Source organism: Triturus cristatus, chromosome 6, assembly GCF_964204655.1.
Source record: "Triturus cristatus chromosome 6, aTriCri1.1, whole genome shotgun sequence".
NCBI lineage: Eukaryota > Metazoa > Chordata > Amphibia > Caudata > Salamandridae > Triturus > Triturus cristatus.
In genome coordinates this window covers 1,902,663,920-1,902,675,922 of record NC_140589.1, presented here as the reverse complement: position 1 = coordinate 1,902,675,922, position 12,003 = coordinate 1,902,663,920, and the positions used below count along the sequence as shown (strand labels likewise).

The window sequence follows — 12,003 nt, the reverse complement described above, 5'->3', positions numbered from 1 at the left end:
CTCCTGGACCTCAATGAGACTGCAGCCCTCTTCTTCCTTGACCTCTCAGCTGCCTTCAACATGGTCTCCCACCAGATCCTGATTGACAAGCTCCACCACATCGGAATCCAAGGAAATGCCCTCAAATGGATCGCCTCCTAGCTCACCAGAAAAACTCAGACAATCAGACACTGCCCTACTCCTGAACCAAAGGACATCATCTGCGGCACCCCACAAGGATCCTCAGTTAGCCCCCCCCTCTTTTACATTACATGACACCCCTAGCCAACATTGTCAGATCGCACGGGCTGAAGGTCATCTTCTACACTGACTAGACCCACCTCACTATCTCCAAAGACAACTTATATAGGTGCACAACCAACATCACTGACTGGATGAAGCACAACTGCCTAAAACTGAACACAGACAAGACAGAAGTCCTCATCTTGAAGCAACGCATGGTGGTCAGCAGAATCTGGCTTCTTCCCTTACCGACCATGCCCGTGACTCCAGCATTGTCCTGGACAACAAGCTCTCCATGAAGAAGCAAATCAACATGATCTCCGCCATCTGCTTCCTCACAATGCGCATGCGCCGCAAGATCTTTACATGGCTCCCCACCAGACACCTGCATTCCACCTCCCTCTTCCACGCTTAAACTCCTAGAGTCTAAAGCACCCGACACGGAGGTCGCTCTTACTCCCACCTGGTTGCAAAGACCTGAAATGAACTCCCCCTGCACCGAGATCTGCCTCATCACTGAATCGGGAAAGGACTCAAGACCTGGTTGTTCAACTGATAGGCCGCTCCGGACAACAACTCCTCCCCAGCGCCTTGAGAACCTCACTGATGATTTGCCGTGCTTAATACCCATTGATTGATTGAGTCTGTACATACATATAGATTTTTCTCAGTGGGGACTTTCTGATGATGCGGTTTTAACTTTCCCTTGCCAATGAATGCCTTGCTATATTCAGTGCGGTCTACAGGGTTGACTTTTGATGTCGAGTTAGCTCTCCATTTCTGAATGCATGGTAACATTCAATACATTTATAGAGTTTCTCTCCTGTGTGAACATTCTGATATACATTTTGTTTTGTAATGGATCCCTTCTCACATTCTATTAATTAATAGGGTTTCTCCCTAGTGTAGATTTGTTTATACTGCATTAGCTTATTCTTCCTGTGGAAGACTTTATTAAATTCTGTACATACATTGGATTTCTTGCCATGTAGATTTTCAGATGTCACTTCAGTTTTCCATTTATTATGAATGCTTTGTGGTATTCAGTACATACATATGTTTTCTCCCCTGCGTGAACTTCCTGATCTTGTATTACATTTTGCTTTCTAATAAATCCCTTGTCACATTCTATACATTCATGTGGTTTCTCCCCAGTGTAGACGCTGATATTGCTTTAACTCTCCCTTTATAATAAATACTGTGTCACATGCCGTGCAGTTGAATGGTCACCCTCCATTTAGAATAAAGGCGTTGTCAAATTTTGTACAATTATATGGTTTCTTTCATGTGTGAAACATTCTGATGTATTTTTAAACTTTGCTTTGTAATAACTGCTAAGACACATTCAGTACAGCCATATCGTTTCTCACCAGTGTGGAATTTCTGATGTAGTATTTATCTTTGCCTAGTAATAAATGTCTTGTTGCATTATGTACATTCATAGGGTTTCTCTCCTACGTGGACTATCTGATGTTGCATAAGATGCGACTTTCTAATAAATGACTTCTCACATTCAGTGCAGTTGAATGATCTCTCTCCGATGGGGATTTTCTAAATGTTGCTTCTACTCTCCATTAGTTATAAATGTTTTGTCACACTCAGTGCATTCGTACAGTTTCTCCCCAGTGGGAACTCTCTGATGTTCCTTTAGCTGTCTATATTTGATAAATGCTTTGCCACATTCTGTACACTGATATTATTACTCCCCAGTGTGGATTTTCTGATGTTGCGTTAGCTCTCCATTTGTTATAAATGCTTTGTCACATTCTGTACATTTATATGGTTTCTCCCCAGTGTGGATTTTCTGATGTCGCGTTAGCTTTCCATTTGTTATAAATGCTTTCTCACATTCTGTACATTTATATGGTTTCTCCCCAGTGTGGATTTTGTGATGTAGCTTCAGTTCTCTATTTGTTATAAATGCTTTATCACATTCTGTACATTTATATGGTTTCTCCCCAGTGTGGATTTTCTGATGTCGCGTTAGCTCTCCATTTGTTATAAATGCTTTTTCACATTCTGTACATAGATATGGTTTCTCCCCAGAGTGGATATTTTGATGTCGCTTCAGCTGTACATTTGTTATAAATGCTTTGTCACATTCTGTACATTTATATGGTTTCTCCCCAGTGTGGATTTTGTGATGTAGCTTCAGTTCTCTATTTGTTATAAATGCTTTATCACATTCTGTACATTTATATGGTTTCTCCCCAGTGTGGATTTTATGATGTAGCTTTAGGTCTACATTTGTTATACATGCCTTTTCACATTCTGTACAATGATATGGTTTCTCCCCAGAGTGGATATGTTGATGTCGCTTCAGCTGTCCATTTGTTATAAATGCTTGGTCACATTCTGTACATTGATATGGTTTCTCCCCAGTGTGGACTTTCTGATGTTGCATTAGATGAGAGTTTCTAATGAATGCCTTGTCACATTCTGTACATTGGTATGGTTTCTCCCCAGTGTGGATTTTATGATGTCGTTTTAGGTCTCCATTTGTTATAAATGATTGGTCACATTCTGTACAATGATATGCTTTCTCCCCAGTGTGGACTTTCTGATGTTCCATTAGATGTGACTATTTAATGAATGCTTTGTCACAATCTGTACATTGATATGGTTTCTCCCCAGTGTGGATTTTATGATGTAGCTTTAGTGCTCCATTTCTTATAAATGCTTTATCACATTCTGTGCATTTATATGGTTTCTCCCCAGTGTGGATTTTATGATGTCGCTTTAGGTCTCCATTTGTTATAAATGATTGGTCACATTCTGTACAATGATATGCTTTCTCCCCAGTGTGGACTTTCTGATGTTCCATTAGATGTGACTTTCTAATGAATGCTTTGTCACATTCTGTACATTTATATGTTTTTTCCCCAGTGTGGATTTTGTGATGTCGTTTTAGCTGTCCATTTGTTACAAATGCTTTGTCACATTCTGTACATTTATATGGTTTCTCCCCAGTGTGGATTTTATGATGTAGCTTTAGGTCTACATTTGTTATACATGCCTTTTCACATTCTGTACAATGATATGGTTTCTCCCCAGAGTGGATATGTTGATGTCGCTTCAGCTGTCCATTTGTTATAAATGCTTGGTCACATTCTGTACATAGATATGGTTTCTCCCCAGAGTGGATATTTTGATGTCGCTTCAGCTGTACATTTGTTATAAATGCTTTGTCACATTCTGTACATTTATATGGTTTCTCCCCAGTGTGGATTTTGTGATGTAGCTTCAGTTCTCTATTTTTTGTAAATGCTTTATCACATTCTGTACATTTATATGGTTTCTCCCCAGTGTGGATTTTATGATGTCGCTTTAGGTCTACATTTGTTATACATGCCTTTTCACATTCTGTACAATGATATGGTTTCTCCCCAGAGTGGATATGTTGATGTCGCTTCAGCTGTCCATTTGTTATAAATGCTTGGTCACATTCTGTACATTGATATGGTTTCTCCCCAGTGTGGACTTTCTGATGTTGCATTAGATGAGAGTTTCTAATGAATGCCTTGTCACATTCTGTACATTGGTATGGTTTCTCCCCAGTGTGGATTTTATGATGTCGTTTTAGGTCTCCATTTGTTATAAATGATTGGTCACATTCTGTACAATGATATGCTTTCTCCCCAGTGTGGACTTTCTGATGTTCCATTAGATGTGACTTTCTAATGAATGCTTTGTCACATTCTGTACATTGATATGGTTTCTCCCCAGTGTGGATTTTATGATGTAGCTTTAGTGCTCCATTTCTTATAAATGCTTTATCACATTCTGTGCATTTATATGGTTTCTCCCCAGTGTGGATTTTATGATGTCGCTTTAGGTCTCCATTTGTTATAAATGATTGGTCACATTCTATACAATGATATGCTTTCTCCCCAGTGTGGACTTTCTGATGTTCCATTAGATGTGACTTTCTAATGAATGCTTTATCACATTCTGTACATTTATATGTTTTCTCCCCAGTGTGGATTTTGTGATGTCGTTTTAGCTGTCCATTTGTTACAAATGCTTTGTCACATTCTGTACATTTATATGGTTTCTCCCCAGTGTGGATTTTATGATGTAGCTTTAGGTCTACATTTGTTATACATGCCTTTTCACATTCTGTACAATGATATGGTTTCTCCCCAGAGTGGATATGTTGATGTCGCTTCAGCTGTCCATTTGTTATAAATGCTTGGTCACATTCTGTACATTGATATGGTTTCTCCCCAGTGTGGACTTTCTGATGTTGCATTAGATGAGAGTTTCTAATGAATGCCTTGTCACATTCTGTACATTGGTATGGTTTCTCCCCAGTGTGGATTTTATGATGTCGCTTTAGCTGTGCAATTGTTATAAATGCTTTTTCACATTCTGTACATTGATATGCTTTCTCCCCAGTGTGGACTGTCTGATGTTCCATTAGATGTGACCTTGTACTAAATGCTTTGTCACACTCTGTACACGGATATGGTTTCTCCCCAGTGTGGATTTTATGATGTCGCTTTAGCTGTACAATTGTTTTAAATGCTTTTTCACATTCTGTACAATGATATGCTTTCTCCCCAGTGTGGACTTTCTGATGTTCCATTAGATGTGACTTTCTAATGAATGCTTTGTCACATTCTGTTCATTGATATGGTTTCTCCCCAGTGTGGATTTTATGATGTAGCTTTAGTGCTCCATTTCTTATAAATGCTTTATCACTAGTGTAGATTTGTTTATACTGCATTAGCTTATTCTTCCTGTGGAAGACTTTATTAAATTCTGTACATACATTGGATTTCTTGCCATGTAGATTTTCAGATGTCACTTCAGTTTTCCATTTATTATGAATGCTTTGTGGTATTCAGTACATACATATGTTTTCTCCCCTGCGTGAACTTCCTGATCTTGTATTACATTTTGCTTTCTAATAAATCCCTTGTCACATTCTATACATTCATGTGGTTTCTCCCCAGTGTAGACGCTGATATTGCTTTAACTCTCCCTTTATAATAAATACTGTGTCACATGCCGTGCAGTTGAATGGTCACCCTCCATTTAGAATAAAGGCGTTGTCAAATTTTGTACAATTATATGGTTTCTTTCATGTGTGAAACATTCTGATGTATTTTTAAACTTTGCTTTGTAATAACTGCTAAGACACATTCAGTACAGCCATATCGTTTCTCACCAGTGTGGAATTTCTGATGTAGTATTTATCTTTGCCTAGTAATAAATGTCTTGTTGCATTATGTACATTCATAGGGTTTCTCTCCTACGTGGACTATCTGATGTTGCATAAGATGCGACTTTCTAATAAATGACTTCTCACATTCAGTGCAGTTGAATGATCTCTCTCCGATGGGGATTTTCTAAATGTTGCTTCTACTCTCCATTAGTTATAAATGTTTTGTCACACTCAGTGCATTCGTACAGTTTCTCCCCAGTGGGAACTCTCTGATGTTCCTTTAGCTGTCTATATTTGATAAATGCTTTGCCACATTCTGTACACTGATATTATTACTCCCCAGTGTGGATTTTCTGATGTTGCGTTAGCTCTCCATTTGTTATAAATGCTTTGTCACATTCTGTACATTTATATGGTTTCTCCCCAGTGTGGAGTTTCTGATGTCGCGTTAGCTTTCCATTTGTTATAAATGCTTTCTCACATTCTGTACATTTATATGGTTTCTCCCCAGTGTGGATTTTGTGATGTAGCTTCAGTTCTCTATTTGTTATAAATGCTTTATCACATTCTGTACATTTATATGGTTTCTCCCCAGTGTGGATTTTCTGATGTCGCGTTAGCTCTCCATTTGTTATAAATGCTTTTTCACATTCTGTACATAGATATGGTTTCTCCCCAGAGTGGATATTTTGATGTCGCTTCAGCTGTACATTTGTTATAAATGCTTTGTCAAATTCTGTACATTTATATGGTTTCTCCCCAGTGTGGATTTTGTGATGTAGCTTCAGTTCTCTATTTGTTATAAATGCTTTATCACATTCTGTACATTTATATGGTTTCTCCCCAGTGTGGATTTTATGATGTAGCTTTAGGTCTACATTTGTTATACATGCCTTTTCACATTCTGTACAATGATATGGTTTCTCCCCAGAGTGGATATGTTGATGTCGCTTCAGCTGTCCATTTGTTATAAATGCTTGGTCACATTCTGTACATTGATATGGTTTCTCCCCAGTGTGGACTTTCTGATGTTGCATTAGATGAGAGTTTCTAATGAATGCCTTGTCACATTCTGTACATTGGTATGGTTTCTCCCCAGTGTGGATTTTATGATGTCGTTTTAGGTCTCCATTTGTTATAAATGATTGGTCACATTCTGTACAATGATATGCTTTCTCCCCAGTGTGGACTTTCTGATGTTCCATTAGATGTGACTTTCTAATGAATGCTTTGTCACAATCTGTACATTGATATGGTTTCTCCCCAGTGTGGATTTTATGATGTAGCTTTAGTGCTCCATTTCTTATAAATGCTTTATCACATTCTGTGCATTTATATGGTTTCTCCCCAGTGTGGATTTTATGATGTCGCTTTAGGTCTCCATTTGTTATAAATGATTGGTCACATTCTGTACAATGATATGCTTTCTCCCCAGTGTGGACTTTCTGATGTTCCATTAGATGTGACTTTCTAATGAATGCTTTGTCACATTCTGTACATTTATATGTTTTCTCCCCAGTGTGGATTTTGTGATGTCGTTTTAGCTGTTCATTTGTTACAAATGCTTTGTCACATTCTGTACATTTATATGGTTTCTCCCCAGTGTGGATTTTATGATGTAGCTTTAGGTCTACATTTGTTATACATGCCTTTTCACATTCTGTACAATGATATGGTTTCTCCCCAGAGTGGATATGTTGATGTCGCTTCAGCTGTCCATTTGTTATAAATGCTTGGTCACATTCTGTACATAGATATGGTTTCTCCCCAGAGTGGATATTTTGATGTCGCTTCAGCTGTACATTTGTTATAAATGCTTTGTCACATTCTGTACATTTATATGGTTTCTCCCCAGTGTGGATTTTGTGATGTAGCTTCAGTTCTCTATTTGTTATAAATGCTTTATCACATTCTGTACATTTATATGGTTTCTCCCCAGTGTGGATTTTATGATGTCGCTTTAGGTCTACATTTGTTATACATGCCTTTTCACATTCTGTACAATGATATGGTTTCTCCCCAGAGTGGATATGTTGATGTCGCTTCAGCTGTCCATTTGTTATAAATGCTTGGTCACATTCTGTACATTGATATGGTTTCTCCCCAGTGTGGACTTTCTGATGTTGCATTAGATGAGAGTTTCTAATGAATGCCTTGTCACATTCTGTACATTGGTATGGTTTCTCCCCAGTGTGGATTTTATGATGTCGTTTTAGGTCTCCATTTGTTATAAATGATTGGTCACATTCTGTACAATGATATGCTTTCTCCCCAGTGTGGACTTTCTGATGTTCCATTAGATGTGACTTTCTAATGAATGCTTTGTCACATTCTGTACATTGATATGGTTTCTCCCCAGTGTGGATTTTATGATGTAGCTTTAGTGCTCCATTTCTTATAAATGCTTTATCACATTCTGTGCATTTATATGGTTTCTCCCCAGTGTGGATTTTATGATGTCGCTTTAGGTCTCCATTTGTTATAAATGATTGGTCACATTCTATACAATGATATGCTTTCTCCCCAGTGTGGACTTTCTGATGTTCCATTAGATGTGACTTTCTAATGAATGCTTTATCACATTCTGTACATTTATATGTTTTCTCCCCAGTGTGGATTTTGTGATGTCGTTTTAGCTGTCCATTTGTTACAAATGCTTTGTCACATTCTGTACATTTATATGGTTTCTCCCCAGTGTGGATTTTATGATGTAGCTTTAGGTCTACATTTGTTATACATGCCTTTTCACATTCTGTACAATGATATGGTTTCTCCCCAGAGTGGATATGTTGATGTCGCTTCAGCTGTCCATTTGTTATAAATGCTTGGTCACATTCTGTACATTGATATGGTTTCTCCCCAGTGTGGACTTTCTGATGTTGCATTAGATGAGAGTTTCTAATGAATGCCTTGTCACATTCTGTACATTGGTATGGTTTCTCCCCAGTGTGGATTTTATGATGTCGCTTTAGCTGTGCAATTGTTATAAATGCTTTTTCACATTCTGTACATTGATATGCTTTCTCCCCAGTGTGGACTGTCTGATGTTCCATTAGATGTGACCTTGTACTAAATGCTTTGTCACACTCTGTACACGGATATGGTTTCTCCCCAGTGTGGATTTTATGATGTCGCTTTAGCTGTACAATTGTTTTAAATGCTTTTTCACATTCTGTACAATGATATGCTTTCTCCCCAGTGTGGACTTTCTGATGTTCCATTAGATGTGACTTTCTAATGAATGCTTTGTCACATTCTGTTCATTGATATGGTTTCTCCCCAGTGTGGATTTTATGATGTAGCTTTAGTGCTCCATTTCTTATAAATGCTTTATCACATTCTGTGCATTTATATGGTTTCTCCCCAGTGTGGATTTTATGATGTCGCTTTAGGTCTCCATTTGTTATAAATGATTGGTCACATTCTGTACATTGATATGATCTCTCTCCAGTGTGGGTTTTCTGGTGTTGCTTTAGCTCTCCAAGTGTTATAAATGCCTTATCACATTCTGTACATTTATATGTTTTCTCCCCAGTGTGGATTTTGTGATGTTGTTTTAGCTGTCCATTTGTTACAAATGCTTTGTCACATTCTGTACATTTATATGGTTTCTCCTCTACGTAGACACTCTGATGCTGCATTAGGTCTTTCATTGCAAAAAAAAAATTCCACAGTCAGTCAATCAATATGTTTCTTCTCCAGTATGATCTTCTGATGTTGCACTTGCTCTTTCTCTCCTTCATAAATGTGTTGTCACTTTCTAGATATTCATACGGTTTCTCCTCTGTGAGTTCTTTCTGATCCAGGTTAGCTCTTCCTTTGTAATGAGACCCTTATCAGACTTGCTTCCGTAAGTCAGTGTGTTATTTCATCAATGTATATCAGGTGATCCCTAAGAGCCAAGTACAGACCACATTGGGCAGTTTGGGTTTTCAGCTGTAGAAAAAGACTTTGGCGAGGTATTAGCCTTCAAGGGAAGAAATTGAGGTGTATTGTTTTTACATCACTTCCTACACAAGTAATGTTTAATGGTGTCATCTTTTTTGTTCATTACTGCATTTATGGCACCTGTTGGAAAAAATAAAAATAAAAAAAACACTGGATAAGCTTAAATGGTGGGTCCATCACGAAAATCTATTGGCATTTAATGAGACATTTAATTGACCACATAGACAAGTGCGCTGAATGAATTCTAGATTACAAGTTCAATGTAAAGATGCAATAGGCAGAGCAAGGGCATACGATCCTTCCTTGACGCCTTCCTATCGCGGAGTGTGGACTCAAGGAGTAACCAAGACTTCAGTTGAGTCTTTTGTGCAGCAGTACCACAGTTCTTCTGACAGCGGTTCTGTGAAGATCTTCAAGTGTCGGATTTGATGGGCCAGAGGCTCAGCATTTACGTCCAAATGTGCTTTTGATGTGAGGGAAACTTCTAAGAGTGGTTTTGAAGTGCACTAGTATCTCTTCCAATCCCAGCACTCACTCCAGACTACCAAAGGGAGTCATCATTCCTTTGAATGGGGCTAGTCTACTACCCTGTGAGGGGTAAGAGTGAGCCCCTTCCTCCCATCTGCCCTGAAAGACCCATCGGGATCCAGATAAGTGCTAAATCACACCCAACCCAAGCCCAGACGTGTATTAGAGACAGGCTGTAAGGCACAAAGAGCAGTACAAGCAGAGAAAAGTCCACTTTCTAAAAGTAGCTTTTCTAAAGTAGTAATGTAAAATCAGACCTTACCAGTAAAGAGGATTCATCATTACCATTGCAAAGATATGAAACATAAAAAGGCTACTCCTTTCCAATCAGGAATTACAGATTAAAGGTATTCTACGGATTTCCCAGTTCTAGCCTACGAGAGGAGTAGGCCTTACAGCAGTGAAAAAGTAATTTAACTGGTTGTCACTACCAAGACATGTAAAAAAATAGAAGTATATGTTCTGCCTTTTACTCCCATAGCGTCCTGCCCTTTGGGTTACCAAGGGCCTTACTTAGGGGCGACTTATATGTAATAAAAAGGAAGTTTTAGGCTTGGCAAGTAGCTTTAAATTACAAGTCGATGTGGCAGTAAAGTTCACACATAGGCACTGCAGTGACAGGCCTGAGACATAGTTTCAGGCTGCATAAGTGGGTGGCACGGTCAGTGCTGCAGCCCACTAGTAGCAAATAGTTTGCATGCCCGAGGCACATGTAGTGCACTTTACTAGGGACTTATAAGCAAACTAAATATGCCAACTGAGTAGGAGCCCTATGAGCCCATGTTACCATGTTCAGGGGAGGGAGCACAAACACGTTAGCACAGATTAGCAGTGGTAACAGGTGCAAAGTCCTAAAGCCAGCAAAAAAGAGCACAGAAAATGAAGGGAGGCAGGTAAAAAGTTGGGGAAAGACCACCCTAAGGCTGTCAGGTGTACGAGCCTTTTCCAGTGAATGGATCACACAACAAAGAGCATCACAATAACGGCAGGAAATATAATCAATTGCTGCAAGAGAGTCCTTTATACTATCAGAGAGCCGGTGATAGGACCCAGACAATAATCTGAGCATCTTTCACATAGTGTAACTCCAGAGATCAGAGGCTCTGACCAGAGCTACACAAGAAAAAGGAGGTTTACAACCACAATAAACACACATTGGCAAAGTCAAGAAGTCTCACCTTTTAGACATATAGGCTTTCCCAATGCTGCACAACATCAAGGAAGAACAAGCATTTGCAAGGCAATAGGTCTCGCATTTGTTAGAGTTGGAGCTATATTTACAATAATAAGTATTTTTTACTTTTGCGTTTAGTAGTGGATGGATCTGATGGCAATTGTGTGTTATACAATTAATTTATAAGCAAGCGTATCGATTGTGATTCTGGTGTATAGTGCTTACTGGGATACAGTATCAAGCAATCCTGGATTTGTTTTAGCAAATGAATACTATGCAGTTATTAAGGACACAACAAGAATGCTTTATTACATAAATGGAAATACCGGGTATGGACATATTGGACCCAGGAGAATAAGAGTCACCTGATTATTTTATTTGTGGGTATTTAATAACGTTAAGCAGTATGCGGGTGCTAATTTTACCTGGTTTTTAACACCCTGTTGGGTGGCTGCTATGAATATGGTGCGATTATCCCTAGGGGGCCACAACGAGCAGAATAAAGAGAAAATTTCAGGTTGTAACTAGTAGGTTTGTGCACAGACTAATGAAACATAGCCGGAGGTTGTACTCATAGGATTTGCATGGAGACAGACTGGGGAAGCACTGGATGCATAGGCATGGGGAGCAGAGACACAATGAGCAGGGCTACAGTGAGACAATGTGAGCTGAAGCAGACACAGGAATTACAGGCTATGAAGGCAGCGATACATAAACCAAAGGGCGTACATTTGGGGTTGGACACACATTGGGGCACGGGGTATCAACCGGGCATAAGGTAAGAAGAGGAGGATGAACACCCATCAAGGCACAGAGACTAGGGGTGCATGCAATGGACACAGTGGAAGCGAAGATTACAGGTGAGAGCATATTGCAGGGAGGCAGAGATAGTGAGCACATACAGCTGCGGAAAAAAGAAAGTGATGTATCTCTGCGTGAACCCATTAGGAGGTAGCAAAGA

At 39.1% G+C, this 12,003-nt stretch overlaps 1 protein-coding gene and 1 pseudogene across 1 annotated transcript; both read right to left on the bottom strand.

Moving 5' to 3' along the window:
* Positions 1-1,257: 1,257 nt before the first annotated feature.
* LOC146822381 (uncharacterized) lies at positions 1,258-4,810 on the bottom strand. The gene is made up of 2 exons (XM_085609467.1): positions 3,040-4,810; positions 1,258-2,703 (listed from the first exon to the last, which is right to left on the bottom strand). The coding sequence occupies exons 1-2, from the start codon at positions 4,808-4,810 to the stop codon at positions 1,922-1,924; spliced, it is 2,553 nt and encodes an 850-aa protein (XP_085465593.1). The 3' UTR covers positions 1,258-1,921.
* Positions 4,811-5,060: 250 nt separating this feature from the next.
* LOC146822380 (uncharacterized) lies at positions 5,061-9,045 on the bottom strand (annotated as a pseudogene).
* Between the last annotated feature and the right edge of the window lie 2,958 nt (positions 9,046-12,003).

What these genes read in the sequence shown, in the direction of transcription:
- LOC146822381 (XM_085609467.1), bottom strand. Translation starts at nt 4,810, where the DNA reads ATGGAACATCAGAAAGTCCACACTGGGGAGAAAGCATATCATTGTACA. An exon ending in AAAGTCACATCTAATGGAAC is followed by an intron (nt 2,704 to 3,039) that starts ATCAGAAAGTCC and finishes ACCTAAAACGAC; the next exon opens with ATCATAAAATCCACACTGGG.